The sequence below is a fragment of the Botrytis sinoallii genome (genome assembly GCF_014898435.1).
Source record: "Botrytis sinoallii strain Bc 23 chromosome Unknown BSIN_003, whole genome shotgun sequence".
Lineage (NCBI taxonomy): Eukaryota > Fungi > Ascomycota > Leotiomycetes > Helotiales > Sclerotiniaceae > Botrytis > Botrytis sinoallii.
In genome coordinates this window covers 2,905,182-2,920,097 of record NW_024066030.1, presented here as the reverse complement: position 1 = coordinate 2,920,097, position 14,916 = coordinate 2,905,182, and the positions used below count along the sequence as shown (strand labels likewise).

Here is a 14,916-nt window from a genome sequence, read left to right as displayed (position 1 = left end):
AGCACCCGTAATAACGCCGGCCTGCTTGTTGCTCTGTGCTTCATGCTTTAGTACCACGTCATCCCGTATAAACAAGCTCAAAGTCTAGAAGCCATTCTCAGACATCATAGTTTTACCCATAAATTACCAATTTTGCTAAAGCTAGAGTGTCGAATGCTCTCAATCTCGCTAAATGATTAATAAGAATATATGATAAGTAATTCGATCAATACGTCATGAAAAACTTAATTTCTCAACTCCCCATATGATTTATACATCTATCTGTCTTATTTTTTGAGTCTGAATATCATCAGATCTTCTAATTCGTACCTTCTTTCAAGATGTTACGAGGATGGATTAGACGGCTTAGTCATCTGTTCCCCAACTTGCATTCGCTTAGCCACTCAGGGCCAATGCTAATCGGACATCAATACAGCCGCTTGAATTTACGATGGTTCTTCTCTGTGGTATGTATAGCATAGGATTGGGATAGGATAACAGTTCTCGTGTCTAGTTTACAGTTGATATCAATAGTCCGGTCTTTTAATGTTAAATGAACGATCGAAGGTTTCATCGTGTAACATCAGCTGGCTCTTAAAATTGTTTCTCCCGTTGAGCATCTATAATTTCTTCAATCTAGTTAGTCTCCTATAGTTTATATTATTTAGTCACATCTAATTCATATTACCTTGAATAACCGAGTTATATCATTTTTAGAATATAATAAAATTAATTAGAAAAGCAAAAATGAAAATCCTATGTTTTTATAATAATATTTAGATTATATTAAAGTATATAGTTATAATTATTTTTCTATTGAATATATATTCTAGTGATAATATATTTATTTCAAAAATCACAAGCACATTCGATCTAATTGAGTTAGCAATTTTACTGATCAGAGGGTCGAGGCAAAGTGAGTCCGGGGATTATAGCATGCTCCGAACGCGAGTGTTTGAACTCCTACAATTCCTTGTAATTGAAGAACCAGCTTCTGCGTGTAAACGTGACAACTGCTGTTGGTTATCTGGAGATCTAAGAGTGAAAATTCTTTTGCATTTTGTTTCTTTGATTCTTTTTTCTCTGGTTAGAATAACCGCGCACCAGCTATTGTGTTGCAATTTGAATTGCACGTAGCTTTTTCTGGCAAGTAACTTTGACAAAAACATATATTCCATTACAAAGATGACCCCAGATTTTTTTGCATGCATTACTCTAGTCTAAAGAAAGTGCTGGAGGTATAAGGATCGAGCGGACCTTTTAATAACTGGATTTCATAACGATAACAACGACATCATATCATATAGGTATACATTAGCGTCATTTGCACATACTTGTGACCCAAGACAAACCATAGAAGGGGAAATTACAACAGTGCATGACTATTTCAAGGTAAAGATGGAGACTCAAGTTACGAATCCATCATTGTAGGAAGAAACCCTTCCGCTAGGGCGAAGGAAGAATCTTATGAAAACGTTTAACTGATGTTCAACTTGAGGTAGTCAGAAATGGATGGATGTGATGCTTAGTGATGCGAAAGTCACTTCCTCGTCACCATTATTTCATGCCCTTCGATAACTTCCTAACAGGATTTCATATTTGACTTGCTAATTAGATTTTTGCAGGTGGTAGTAAGAAGAAGAGTGTGCCTACATCAATTGCCCTTTACAATTCCCCACACGAGTGAATTTTCAACTATACTTGACTTAATCGGATTCTCACTATACGCAACACATGCGATCAAGATTTCCCCCTCTAAATATCATCTCTCCCCATCTTCTTCACAGGACATGTTTGATTTATTAATCTTGAGTCTGGATGCTATTTCTCAATTTATAAGTCGTCCATGACGTGAACCTCTAAAGGATACCTTCGATTGACTTTAGAAGATACTCTATTATACTAATTATACCTACGTAGGTAGTTACAATCCACTAACCAGGATTGAGTTTAATGCCCTTGCTTTTTCTCCAACGCTAAACCACATATCGGCTATTGTCTCTTCAAAATAGAAATGTTATTAAATTGATCTCGGAATCTTGAAATTAGTCAATATTTTATATATTATATTTTTAATGTATATGCATAAAGAAGAAAGTATCAGAAAGCTTTATAATAATCATATAATTCATCGATAAGTGATTAATCTTTTCCGCTGGTTTTATTCATGGCTAATATACAAGCGGGTCAATAATGAGACTTTTGAGCTTTAAGATTAGATTCATATATGATTCTATAAGACTCTTACGATATCTACTTTAGTACTACACCATCTCGTATAGAGAAACTTAGACCCTATTACAGGTTTGAGAAGATAGATGACGTAGTACCTACGATAATAGACCCGAATTGTCAATGTTGTACTCTATCTAAAGAGCCAGCTGTGTGTAGGAATAAACGATCCTGATACACTTGAGGCTAGCCCCCTCCCCCCTACTTAGTATAATACTATAGTAGCCTATTGACTCAAGATCATGGCCTAGATTGCTGTCGCTTAAGTCTTTGATTCTAAATACTTGAGACATACCTATTTAGTCTCCTGTAATTTACATCTAGCTCATAATATCTTGAATAACAGAGTTCCATCATCAATAGACAATGATGAATTAAAATAGAGAAGCAAGATATATAAATCCAGTCTGCATAATGACATTTAGAAGGGTGATGAGCCTCTAGCTGTGATCGCTTTTCCGCTGAATATATATCCCAGCGATTGTATAATGACATCAAAAATCGCAAGCGCACTCGATCTGGCCGATTTAATAGCTTGAACGATTTGAGGGTCGAATATTAGCCAATACTCCTAACGTGAGGGTTTGAACCCCCCCAATTTCTAAAATTGATAATCCACTTTAACATTGATTAAAAGTGACAAACGCTACTGGTGCCTTGGAGAAATAAGAGTGAAAACTTTTTGTAGATTTGATTGTTGAAGAACCTAATTTCTTTCTAGATAATTTTTTGTTAAGGGCTAACTAATAATGTCGTTACTTCTATTATCGCGATCACCAGTACGTTGGTGTACATCTAGACTTTTGGATAACCATTCTCCTTCGCAATAATATCATTGAATTGACTTTTGTTCAAGTTGCTCGCGTTATCATTGAACCAACCACAGAAAAAAAGGGAGCAAAGTCCGAACCTATTTGATGTCATAATATCAATAAGAAAACACCTCACCCGAGAATATAAGCTCATTTCGCGGATACATAGTTCTGGATCATGATGTACCATATCAGAAATTCTTACAATTGCCTTTCTTCTTCACAGTTCTTGTGAGCGTAATGTTTCTCAATTCCAAAGTGGATCGAAGGTAAATTCCCCTGCCGGAGTTTCAAGAAAAATCCAGGTAAAGCGGTCGGAAAGAAGAGGCTGAAATGCTGGCAGGTGTTGTCATTCTACCGACTCCCAAGTATTGATATCCTGCGCGTAGGCAAATGAGTATCCTGCTTTCTCAACGTCCTAATAAGTATTTCTTCCGACTTTGTCCAATTATTTCACGAGTTGGCATTGAGTGGGTCTATGCCGTTTCGCCGTCGGCTAGTCCCCGCTGAAGTGAATGTCTTACTATCTATATATCTAATTTAACAATCGTTCTGTCACCCGCGTGTAAGGAGCTTCAAGCAAGAGCTTCCTGTTCTCTAGATTTAGTCTCCCTCCTCGCTCTGCGTCTCAATGACGTCATTGATCTAAGAACCATATTTTGGTATACTATTCCTCATTTCTAAGAGTCAAGATGAAATTGAAGCAGTGGTCGTTTACCATAAGAAAATTTATGATGCAATTATGGAGCCTCAGAGTTTTTAAAGGGTGTTATTGACCTCAGTATCAGGGGTTGGCATTACAGTTGTGGTTTAATAAACTATGTTCGGCTGCATTTTTGATGTGTAAATGCAAGATGAAATCAACTAAATGCATCCACGGAGGTGTAGATTTAAGCGCGTGGAGCCTCTCAGCTCTGATCCTCGCTTTGCATAATGTGAAGATTAATTATGAATTAATGCCTGCCCTTTGTGCTGGGACCTGGTGCATATCTCCTCCCAATCCTCCCATCCCTACTTACGCTAAGTGGTAACGTTTTCTTGCTCCAGATTCACATCCACCTTTGATTTAACTTTCATAAGCTTCTCGCTTCGTTGCTTGATTGTGCTTTCTCTTTTCTTCTCATAGTTGGATTTAGGCTTAACTTATTTAGCATTTTTGTGATTGTATGGTCAGCTTGTCGCTTTTTAATTCTTTGAAGGCGCTGCAAACGTAGTTTTCGGATCTTGACAGCTTGGTCTTTGACAAAGAACGATTTAGCTATCGATAAATTCTTAATAGATGGGAGAAGAATGATCTTAACTCCGCTAATTTGCTTACCGTGTGTAAGTCTCTTGCCTGCCCTCTGGACTGTAATTATCATTGGCTAGCTTGGAGCATGTTTTGACAGCGAAAATGAGGAGACCGCTCACCCTTGTCCCCAGTCGGAGCCAGAGCAGTACTTTTGTTTCGTGAAGGTGACATTGGGTTGTTTCTTCTTCAATATAGAGTTTGGTCTACTTTGAAAATGATAGGATGTGTTTTGTGACGTAGTAGAGGAAGTGAGATTGAGTTCTTTTTTTGTGATGTTGGGGGTTGAAAAGGTGTCTAATATAAAAAAAAAGAGCTAGTAAGAACATGCAGTACGGTTCTGAGAGGCGGCGTGCCGTACTATTTTAGAATTTATAACACGAGCACAAATACTGAAAGGATTTTACAAACGTGCCATCACATGTGGAATGGAATTGATACAAAATTGTTGACCCACCAGTGAATTGTAGAAAAAATAACTTTAAAGAGAGAAAATAAGGATACAAGAAGAGTCCGATGGACAGTTACCCACTGAGAATCATCGCAGTCTTCTGTGATTACGCACTTCATTTCGTAGCACTAGGCAGGCTCTGAAATGGGGAAATCGGTGGGAATTGAACCCATATCGCAGACATCTTCTCATTAACCCCCGAACTCACAGCGCACATGTTACCGTTGAAGTATGCTCTCGTGTTGCGCTTAAATGCTTTTTAAGGCGCGCTCAGGCGACTACAAGTAGTGATGTGTCGAAGCGAGATTTGCTTGCATGGCTCAACGAATCTTGAAGGAACTACGTCCGCTTGATGCTCATGATTGCTTTAGATTAGGGAAACTAATTCTACCAAATAACATTGAGAGCTGAGAATATTTAGATTGATCTCAAACTCACCTGCGACATTTATATCTCATGACATATGGGATCAGTTGTGTAGTACTTTTCGGTTGACTTGCGTTTTGGTCTGGCTCCCACTAATATCTCCGCATTAAAATGCCAGTCCCATTGGAACCATAAAAACAATAACGGACTAACTTATAAGTTTGTCGGTCTTCCAAGGTTCTGCACGATCGAGAATTCGAATTGCATTTCGCCCTCACCTAAACAGGTATTCAATCATCAGGGGCCACAAACAAGTGCGCACGATCTCTAGAAAATCAATCATTAATTCATTGAAATCATATATATTGTACATTCCTTGATACTTTTCTCTAGCCCAGATCTATTCTGCCAATTTCAATAATCCCTCCAAATTAATACTCTTAGGCCTCTCAATTGGCAATCCCAACGCTCTATCCCAGATCAATTGCGCCAAAGGTCCCAACCCTCTACTAACGCCAAAAGTCGCTGTATAGTAAAGTGTCTCATGGAAACCATAATGATGGAATAAAACACCGGATGAAGAATCTACGTTCGGATACGGATTTTTCGTCTTTCCGTGCTTCATCAAGACGTCTGGAGCTATTTCAGAGTTCTTCTTCACAAGTTGGAAGACGGGATCTTTAGCAATCTCTGGTCTAGAAGAGGCATAGTCCATGAGAGCTTCGAAACGGGGATCTGGTTTCCGAAGAACAGCATGACCATAACCTGGAACAACTCGACCCGAGTTGAGAGTCGACCAGAGATAGTCGGATACGTCTTTGTCGGTGAATTTGGTTCCAACATGCTCTTGCATTTGTAAAATCCATCTAAGAACTTCTTGAGCGGCCAGACTAGGAGCAATTAGTAATTGCGGCTTAACCGAAACGATTTGACTACATACCCGTGAAGAGGTCCAGCAAGACCTTGTAGACCAGCACTGTAACTTAAGAAGGGATCACTCAAAGCACTTCCGACCAAATGAGTGGTATGTGCTGAAACATTTCCACCTTCGTGATCACCATGAAGAGCCAAGTATAATCTCAGTAAGTCTTGGAAGTTCTCATTCTCCTTGCCTCCCTTACCGAGCATGGCTGCAAAATTGTAGGACCAATCTTGTTCCAGATCAACCTGAGCAGGGAGAGCTCCACCACCTCTGTAGGAGTTTTGGTAAATCTTGGCAGCAATGACTGGAAGTTTTGCCAAAAGAGATATGCTATCGTCGAAAGTTGGCTCCCAGTAATCTGCTTTGTTGACTCCCTTCTCATATGCCTTGGCAAATTTTGATGTGTGGGAGAGTGCTGAAACAGCAATAGCGAATTGAGTCATTGGATGTAGGTCCTTTGGGAAGTTGTCAAGCATTTTGTTGACGAAGTCCGGAAGTGCCGCTTGTTCTGCCAATTCCTTGGAGAATTGTCTGACTTGGGATGTAGAAGGGACCTGTCCGGTCAAAAGCAGCCAAAACATAGCTTCTGGAAGCATCTCTGTTCCGCTTGTTCCCTTTGGAAGCTCTTTCTGACAGTCCTTGATAGTTCTACCATGGAATCTAATTCCTTCATTGGCATCCAGAACTGATCCTTCCCATACCATGGCTTTCAATCCTCTGTCGTATCGTTAGTGTCGTTTACGCCATGTCGGTTTAGGAATTTATCGTACCTCATTCCACCAATTGTGTTCTCGATTTTAACTTCGCCAATAACTTTACTGCCATTTGCCTTGACCTTCTTCAACAACTCACGCTTCGCAGGAATGCACTCCTTGAAGGTAGTTTTGAGATCTGGCTCGGATGATGTAGCATAATTTCGATGAGCTGGGAGGGTGAAAGTACGAACACCGGCAGGCTATAAGAATATCATTGTTAGCATGATGTATCAAGTCGGAAGTGGAAGCCATACTCGCAAAGATCTGAAAGCCTGCGACGCAGTTCTGCCTTTCATCACCATAACGTCGGATGTATATTTTGGTTGTGGAGCTCGGATGGGGTAAATCGTGGGGCAGATTCGCGGGGTAAACCCAATTCAGATGCTGGATATCACTTGAATGGTCAGTAATAGAACAAGCGATAAACAATTCCTATTCAACTCACATTGGAAAAACGTCTCAACGATTGATTGTGGTAGATGTGAAATGAAACCAAAGTACTACCAAGAATCTAAGAAAGATATATGGGATGATGTTGGATAATACATTCCAGATCATCGGTAGGTTATGCCGAGGATAAACGGAGCACATTAGGACGAGACATCATTGACGAATCGTATTCTATCAATTGTAAATAATAAATTTGGTGGTGCGGATTTATCCAGCGGGTAAATGGCTCGACCGGCATTTACATGGACATGTGCTTTGACTATATCACACCAGGGGTGAAACTATAACTACGTATCTCGGCAACATCGATTGATCATCAAATAAACTACCGAACGAAACCGAAAATACGTCCATACTGCATCCCGATGACGGTGTAGCATGAATGGTTAGCGGCATAGGTAAGAGTAGGTATAAGTTATTACTCTGTTGAAAACCACCCATTTCCAATAGAGCATCTCAAAATGTTTCGCAGAATTGCTTCTGTGGCGCCACGCAGAGCTTTGTCTGCTAGAAGTTCAATCATTACTGTTCGTCATTTATCTACCTCGGGTATTAGGATGTCCAGCTTGAAAGCTCTCAGTGACCCAATATCGAGACCTCTAGCATCGGATTCATTCCAGCTCGTACCGGAATCGCAGAAAGCTGGCGCGGCTGAAGACGAATTATACGAACAACAAATAAAGGAAGTGGAAGCATGGTGGAATAGTCCAAGGTATGAAGGAATCAAGAGACCATATTCTGCGGCAGATGTTGTCTCAAAACGTGGGAGTCAGCAGCAATCATACCCAAGCTCCGTCATGGCTAGGAAATTATTCAATTTAATTAAAGAGCGGGAGGCAAATGGAAAACCAATACATACAAGTAAGATGAATCATGAGGCTCGGAGCTTGTAAGACATATGCTAAATCAATTGATTCATAGTGGGTGCTATTGACCCTGTACAAATGACCCAACAAGCTGCGAACCAGGAAGTCTTGTATATCTCGGGATGGGCATGTTCTTCTGTGCTTACGACCACGAATGAGGTATCTCCAGATTTCGGCGATTACCCTTACAATACCGTACCAAATCAAGTCCAACGATTGGCAAAAGCGCAGTCAATGCACGATCGAAAACAATGGGATGCTAGAAGAAAGTTAAGTAAGGAAGAACGGGCAAAGACACCATATACCGACTATCTCAGGCCCATTATCGCAGACGGAGACACAGGGCATGGCGGACTTTCGGCTGTTTTGAAGCTTGCCAAGCTTTTCGCAGAGAATGGAGCTGCCGCTGTACACTTTGAGGATCAAATGCATGGTGGAAAGAAGTGCGGACATCTCGCTGGCAAAGTTTTAGTGCCGGTCGGAGAACACATTAATCGCCTGGTGGCTGCGAGATTCCAATGGGATGTTATGGGGTCGGAAAACTTAGTAATTGCACGAACAGACTCCGAAAGCGGAAAGCTTCTCAGCAGTGCGATTGATGTGCGAGACCATGAATTCATTAAAGGCGTCGCAGAAGACGGTATCGAATCATTGGCGGAGACTTTGCAAGCCATGGAATTGGCAGGAGCTACAGGCGCTGAGATTGATACTTTTGAAGCGGAATGGGTGAAGAAAACGGAACTCATGACGTGTGACGAAGCCGTTGTCAAGCAACTGAAGGAACAAGGTGTCTCGGAGTCGAGTATCAACGAGTACCTTGAAGCTACTAAGCAAGATCGGGATATGTCGATCACGAAACGAAAGGATTTGGCTACAAAATACAGCAAAGCCCCAATAATTTTCAATATAGATATCCCTCGAACACGAGAAGGTTTCTATCATTATAAGGCTGGTATGGAAGCTGCCACAAAGCGAGCGATTCAATATGCACCATATGCCGACCTCTTGTGGGTTGAAACCGGAGACCCTAACGTCAAAAATGCAGCACAATTCTCCGGCGAGATTCGTGCCAAGTACCCTGGTAAAGGGTTAGTCTACAATCTTTCTCCCTCATTTAATTGGATGGGTCATGGTTTCACTGACGAAACTCTGAAATCTTTCATTTGGGATATTGCGAAGCATGGATTCGTCTTACAATTAATCTCGCTCGCCGGTCTTCATTCTACGGCAACAATTACCAGCGAATTGTCAAAGGCATTCAAGGATGATGGTATGCTCGCATATGTAAACTTGATTCAGAGAAGAGAAAAAGAGCTAGGTGTAGATGTATTGACGCACCAAAAATGGAGCGGTGCGTCATATATAGATGGCATTTTAGGTGCTATCCAGAGTGGTAGTAGCAGTAGTAAGAGTATGGGTGATGGGAATACTGAAGGACAATTTTAAGCATTTAGAAATGATGATACCCGAAGATAACTTGTTTCTTGTCTACCTGTCTCGTTTGATGTCCGCTTACGGTAGCCCGAGAGGCCCACATTTTGGTTGCATTTGTGATGGCGAGATACCAGTAAACTCAGACGAAATTCATTTGCTTTTGAGCATTAGTTTACTTGTTGAAATCAATCCGGATTGGTTGTGCGGACTGCATGATTGAATGTTTCAGCAAATTTTATAGTCTTTTGCTCGACTTCTGCTTTATTCCACTGCAACAGCAAGGTAGATCATTCTTCGAAGAGAATTAACTTGAGCTCAATCGACTGAGGCTTGGGTATCGGGTTGAACGCATTTCTTGTCTCTGCTTTTTCTTCGAGCGCTCACTCGCAACTATCCGTGCAAGTGTTAGCATAAAAATCTGACGCTGGTGATCCTTTTTTAAGTGGGATTTGGTCTGCCAGATCAGGGGGGTTGACAGAGCTCCCGAGTTCGCTCTCTCCCAATGACTCCCCAATAAGGATGATATGCAAGCTTCAATATACAAAGACCTGCTGCATAATGCTTGAATAAAGGCCTCAACCTGAATAATTATTTTCGAGGACATGAGATACATGACATGTTATGGATGTGAGATTTCGAAGAGATGCCCTATTTGTCTGGAATATTTCACTGTTTTGACTAAGGGGTTGAGGAGACAATGTTGCAAGCTACTGTCCCCTTCAAAATATGCAGCGACGCCATCTAAGAAGCAGAAAGGATGGAGTTAAACTATACTAATTAGACGAAACCTTTTTGGCAAGGAAAAAAAACTGGCTAGCATTTATCTACCAAGGATATTTTGTTTCATCGAACGATTGCAGAGTCCCCGATGTTCCTTCTCTTGTTGCATTATCAATCTTTTCCAGCATTCCTTTAACACTGTCCTCGATTTTGACCGGAGCACTCTCCAATCCAATGGCTGTCGCTCCTGCGTTCCCCATTTCCGTTTGTACCCACCCTGGAGTCAAAACAAAGGCAGTAAGTTTCTCATTTTCGAAATGGATCTTTCGAACCATGTAATTCAATGCCACTTTACTCATTCCGTATGGAGTAGCTGGAATTGGTATGTCCCCCATAGCACCGATACTCGCGAGAGCTGTCGACAAGGCTACGAAAACTGGAGTTGGAGACTTCATCAGGAGGGGAAGAGTGGCTTGGTAGAGAGTTAGAACTCCGATTGTATTGACTTCGAAATGATCCCGTACTTCGGATAGAGGGGTCTCGGAGACCTTGCCGTAGTATTGTGATATGCCTGCATTAGCGATGACTACGTCGATAGATGTAACACTGTGAGTCTTTTGGAGTGCTTCGACAGCTTGAGAAGGAGACAAGTCATCGGTGCTGGAAATTGCAAGCGGAATGATGCGACTACCGGTGGCTGTAGAGATATCAGAGAGAGATTTCGAGCTCGTGGACAAGAGGTCTCGGACGCCAGCTATAACGGTGGTGTTTTGTCGTTGAACCAGAGCTTCTAGAAGACCACGACCGAGTCCTGTTAAAATGGTCAGAGTTGAAGAATTATTGCAGATATGTTTAGATAATGCAAACCTCGATTCGCGCCAGTTATGAGGTATGTCTTTGTGTCAGACATTGTGAGCTGTGGATTTTACTGTTTAATCCTTGAACTGTGAATTCCAAAAAATGTTCCCGAGTGCGACTGCTAATATTTGCTTGAAAAAATGTTACCTAAGTCAGGAAAGAAGGGCATTTTATACTTTATCCACACTTTGCCCCCTAGTCCTTTCCCCATCCCAAGCGCCTCACTAGGAACTCCATTTGCCTAAAACTATCACTTCCATTCAATGACAATGCAAGGGGTACGATGTTAGGATTCGGGTTGAAGATATCTTAAAGGCATTACCACCCTCAAATATGGGTTCTCGATTACATATCTAATGTTCCAGTACATAAATGGCGCAATCTGTGGATAAATAACTTCTCGCTTATGGGAAGTTGCAGCTAACAAGGGTATTTGACTGGTTACCCCACTTTCCCTTTTGGCTGTAGTCTAATAAAAGAGGCATAATACCATCGGCTCCAGATCAACATGATTAATCAAGCCCTTATGAATTCCTTGGATAAATTCCAGGCCAAGCAATTATCAATGTTCAATTCATCCTAATTCCGAAGGCCTTGTTGGTTGTTCTGAAGAATTGACTACCTAGGTACATCAAAGTGCATCTCATTCTTCTTTACAGATCGATCTCCTTAATTCAACAAACATTGATTGTTGAGATGATAGATCAATGGCATGGAATCACCACTTTATGGATATATACGTAACTATGGTCATAGGCAGGGTAGACAGAAAACATCAGCCTGTCCCTACTTTCGCGTCCAATCCATCAAGCATGGTCGAAATGATTCTCGAATAATCTGATATATGTTTTAGTCATGGTATATTTGAGATGACACTCATCCACTATTCACCGTTTTGTAGGCGCAGGGCAGGTTAACCAAATTTCTGGATTTCTTTTGGCATTCAATTCTGCTGTACTCTATTTCAAGCATAGTCATTTATTGCTTGGTACCTATTCACTCATCTATTGCAATCTGATTTATACTCTTCAGAACTTTTCTTTTCTTGGAATCTTGCAAAGCTTTACCACAACATCTCATGGAAGACCTGAGAATTTTGGGTTTTGGATATATTCTCCACAATCGTCTTCGTTATACCCACAATATTAATTGCCATTTTCTTCAAATCCCATCAATTCAGCCTTACAAGAAAATCTGATCTTCTCAACCCCTAAACCCGGAATCCAGGACATCACCTACAAATTTATCCAGATATGTCGACAGCAAAACCTGTGGGTTCTGCTACGGCATATAATCCGGAGCTCGACAAATATGTTGATCTTTACGGTCCACCCATAGGAAGCTGCAGTTCTAGTTGCACAGAGTGCAATGCTCAATACCGTACTCTTGACCTGCAGCCCATAGATCGTCTGGCTTATGCCGAAGCATTGAGCGTCCACGAGGCCAAGACGATCGCGAAGTCGTACGCAGATGCTATCAAAGATGATTTTAAATACCTTCACCGCATGGTTGTCGTTCATGGTAACACGATTATCAATCGCTGGAGAAAGAAGTCTCGCGACAAACGCACCAAAACCTTACAGACAGCTTTCCCTCGCATGTTCTCTACGAAGTGGAACCTCGTTCATGTCCACTACGATTATGCAGACGTCACATGGCAACCAATGCGAGAGTTTCGAGAGACTTTGTTGGTTCCTTGGCTTAATCTTGAAACATTGAGAGATGATCCATACAAGTTATTGGCACTTTTGCACGCGCGCACAAAATATTCTCCCGAACAATGGGTTGCATTCGGTAACCATTCAATGAGAGCAAGTTGGGAGACCGGAGCACTTCGCACCGAGTATGCAGATTGCTGTGTGGTTTTTTATGGATCAAATTATGGTGATATTACTCCATGGAATACCACGAAAGTTCATCAAATGGACATCATCGGCTTTCCTCGTGGAAGACTAATTCTAGAGGCTCAGTCGATTATTCTCAAAACACTCCGAGGTACAGTCGAAGATCTTCTTCTAGGTGTTGATATAGAAAGCTCCTCGAGCAAATGGTATATGCTTGTCGACAGTAATTTTCGTGGCGCCTCCGGCTCTATCGCGTGGTCTAACTTCAGTGATCAAGCTTTCACCGCGCCTATCTTCGATCTTGATCGACTTCTGAATATTTCAAGAGCAGCTTTCCATGAGGCTGAAGATCATCTGTGGCTTCTTCAAACCGATCCAGTTTATTTGCAATATCGTGCTAAATTGGCTAGACAAGGATGGCTGTCTAAAGACACCGGTGATAGATTTCTTCCCAACTCTTCTTGGATGCTCTGTTACAAAGCTTTCACAACCATGCAGAGATGGTCGTGGGTTGTCGACGAGTTTGAACATGCTCAGGCTCAACGCAATAAATTCCGGGATAACATCAACTGTGGTGGAGACTTGCCAAGGAAATACAGCTTAGCTCTTGCTTACCTAGAGTTATTGTTGATCAATCTTCTACGTCAACGAGTCAAAAAGCTCGGCGAGTGTCTCCCGTGTTTCAAAGGATTTTCTGAAGATTACAAGATTTCTGATACAGGCAGTGCTTTCAGTGCTAAATTGAACACTGACAAATTTCCCACAAGCAAAGCAATGTTCTACGGTGATCCTCTTCACTGGTGCATAGTTCAGATGACGGCAGATCCTGAAGATGCAAATAATTATGACGCTTCGATGTTACTTGAATTCTTAACAGATTGGCTAAATAAAGACACGACAACAGCGCAGGACAAACAACGACTTGAGCCACAGATACTCGAAATATTATCCGAATTCGCAACTACCTACGAGTTACTCGCCGCAGTAAGACAACACAGACCTCTATTTAAACCTACAGACATAGACACCGCTCGAATAGAAGGCCGAGAGCGCTTAGCTTGGACAGGGGTCCCAGACGAAGAAAGATTACAAGAAACCGAGTGTTTAGCAGAGTTTCTCAAGATTGTTGAATTGACACCTTTTCCCAAAGGTAAAAGAGATGCAGCGTGGTTAAGAAAAGCAGATGAGGTCAGAAATAACACGTTAGCCTTGTGGGCCCACATGCGAACAATTCATGCTAGCATACTCAAGAAACACAAGTTCTCGACCGAAAAGGACTACAAACACGACATCACTATGTTGTCCTACGACAGTGCTCCAGAGCATCTTCTCGCGCTAAAACTACAAAGAGAAAGCATTCTTCAACCCAAAAAGCCAGTGCAACAACCGATCGCCGTCGATAGCAACTGGGATTTGACTCATGCTAACGAAGATCTTTCAACCTTGAACATCTCTAATCGTTCGAAAGAGAAGACCAAGATGAGACCTGAGCAGCAGACTTCCAGTCAATTAGAAGCTTCCGGTGTGGAAAGCGAAGATGATCCTTCTCGAGAAAATCCACACAAACCCGTTCATATCAAGTCGTCGAACCTACCAATTCTTTTGCGTATGTTCCCCAATAAAGTTGAAGAGTACGCTGCCAAGCCATTGGATTGGAGAACTTTTGTTACAGTCATGGACGACGCCGGATTTGCAGCAATGGAGTCTGGTGGCTCCGCTGTTACATTCCTTAATACTGTTAATGGTGGTAGGATAGTGTTCCACAAGCCACATCCCACTGCGAAGGTTGAACAATTCATGTTGCAGGCGTGGGGAAAACGATTAGGCAAGTGGTTCGGATGGACTAGAGAGTCATTTGTTGTTACATGAGTTAAGGAATCATGGTAAGATAGGGTATGGATGCTCAAACTTTGGGTAATATTGTGGGGTTGTGGCTGAG

General features: G+C 41.6%; 4 protein-coding genes across 4 annotated transcripts; 2 read left to right on the top strand and 2 right to left on the bottom strand.

The window, feature by feature from the left end:
• Positions 1-5,445: 5,445 nt before the first annotated feature.
• On the bottom strand, positions 5,446-7,320 carry EAF02_002464 (uncharacterized protein). Its single transcript, XM_038898512.1, has 5 exons — positions 7,251-7,320; positions 7,060-7,199; positions 6,821-7,005; positions 6,069-6,767; positions 5,446-6,018 (listed from the first exon to the last, which is right to left on the bottom strand). Exons 2-5 carry the CDS (start codon positions 7,105-7,107, stop codon positions 5,529-5,531), a joined length of 1,422 nt encoding a protein of 473 aa, XP_038762204.1. The 5' UTR covers positions 7,108-7,199; positions 7,251-7,320; the 3' UTR covers positions 5,446-5,528.
• A 396-nt stretch (positions 7,321-7,716) lies between these two features.
• On the top strand, positions 7,717-9,567 carry EAF02_002463 (uncharacterized protein; the record flags this gene model as incomplete). The annotated part of the gene is made up of 2 exons (XM_038898511.1): positions 7,717-8,116; positions 8,177-9,567. 2 exons carry the CDS (start codon positions 7,717-7,719, stop codon positions 9,565-9,567), a joined length of 1,791 nt encoding a protein of 596 aa, XP_038762203.1.
• Positions 9,568-10,379: 812 nt separating this feature from the next.
• EAF02_002462 (uncharacterized protein) lies at positions 10,380-11,185 on the bottom strand (the record flags this gene model as incomplete). The annotated part of the gene is made up of 2 exons (XM_038898510.1): positions 10,380-11,086; positions 11,143-11,185. The coding sequence occupies 2 exons, from the start codon at positions 11,183-11,185 to the stop codon at positions 10,380-10,382; spliced, it is 750 nt and encodes a 249-aa protein (XP_038762202.1).
• A 1,201-nt stretch (positions 11,186-12,386) lies between these two features.
• EAF02_002461 (uncharacterized protein) lies at positions 12,387-14,846 on the top strand (the record flags this gene model as incomplete). The annotated part of the gene is made up of 1 exon (XM_038898509.1): positions 12,387-14,846. One exon carries the CDS (start codon positions 12,387-12,389, stop codon positions 14,844-14,846), a length of 2,460 nt encoding a protein of 819 aa, XP_038762201.1.
• Between the last annotated feature and the right edge of the window lie 70 nt (positions 14,847-14,916).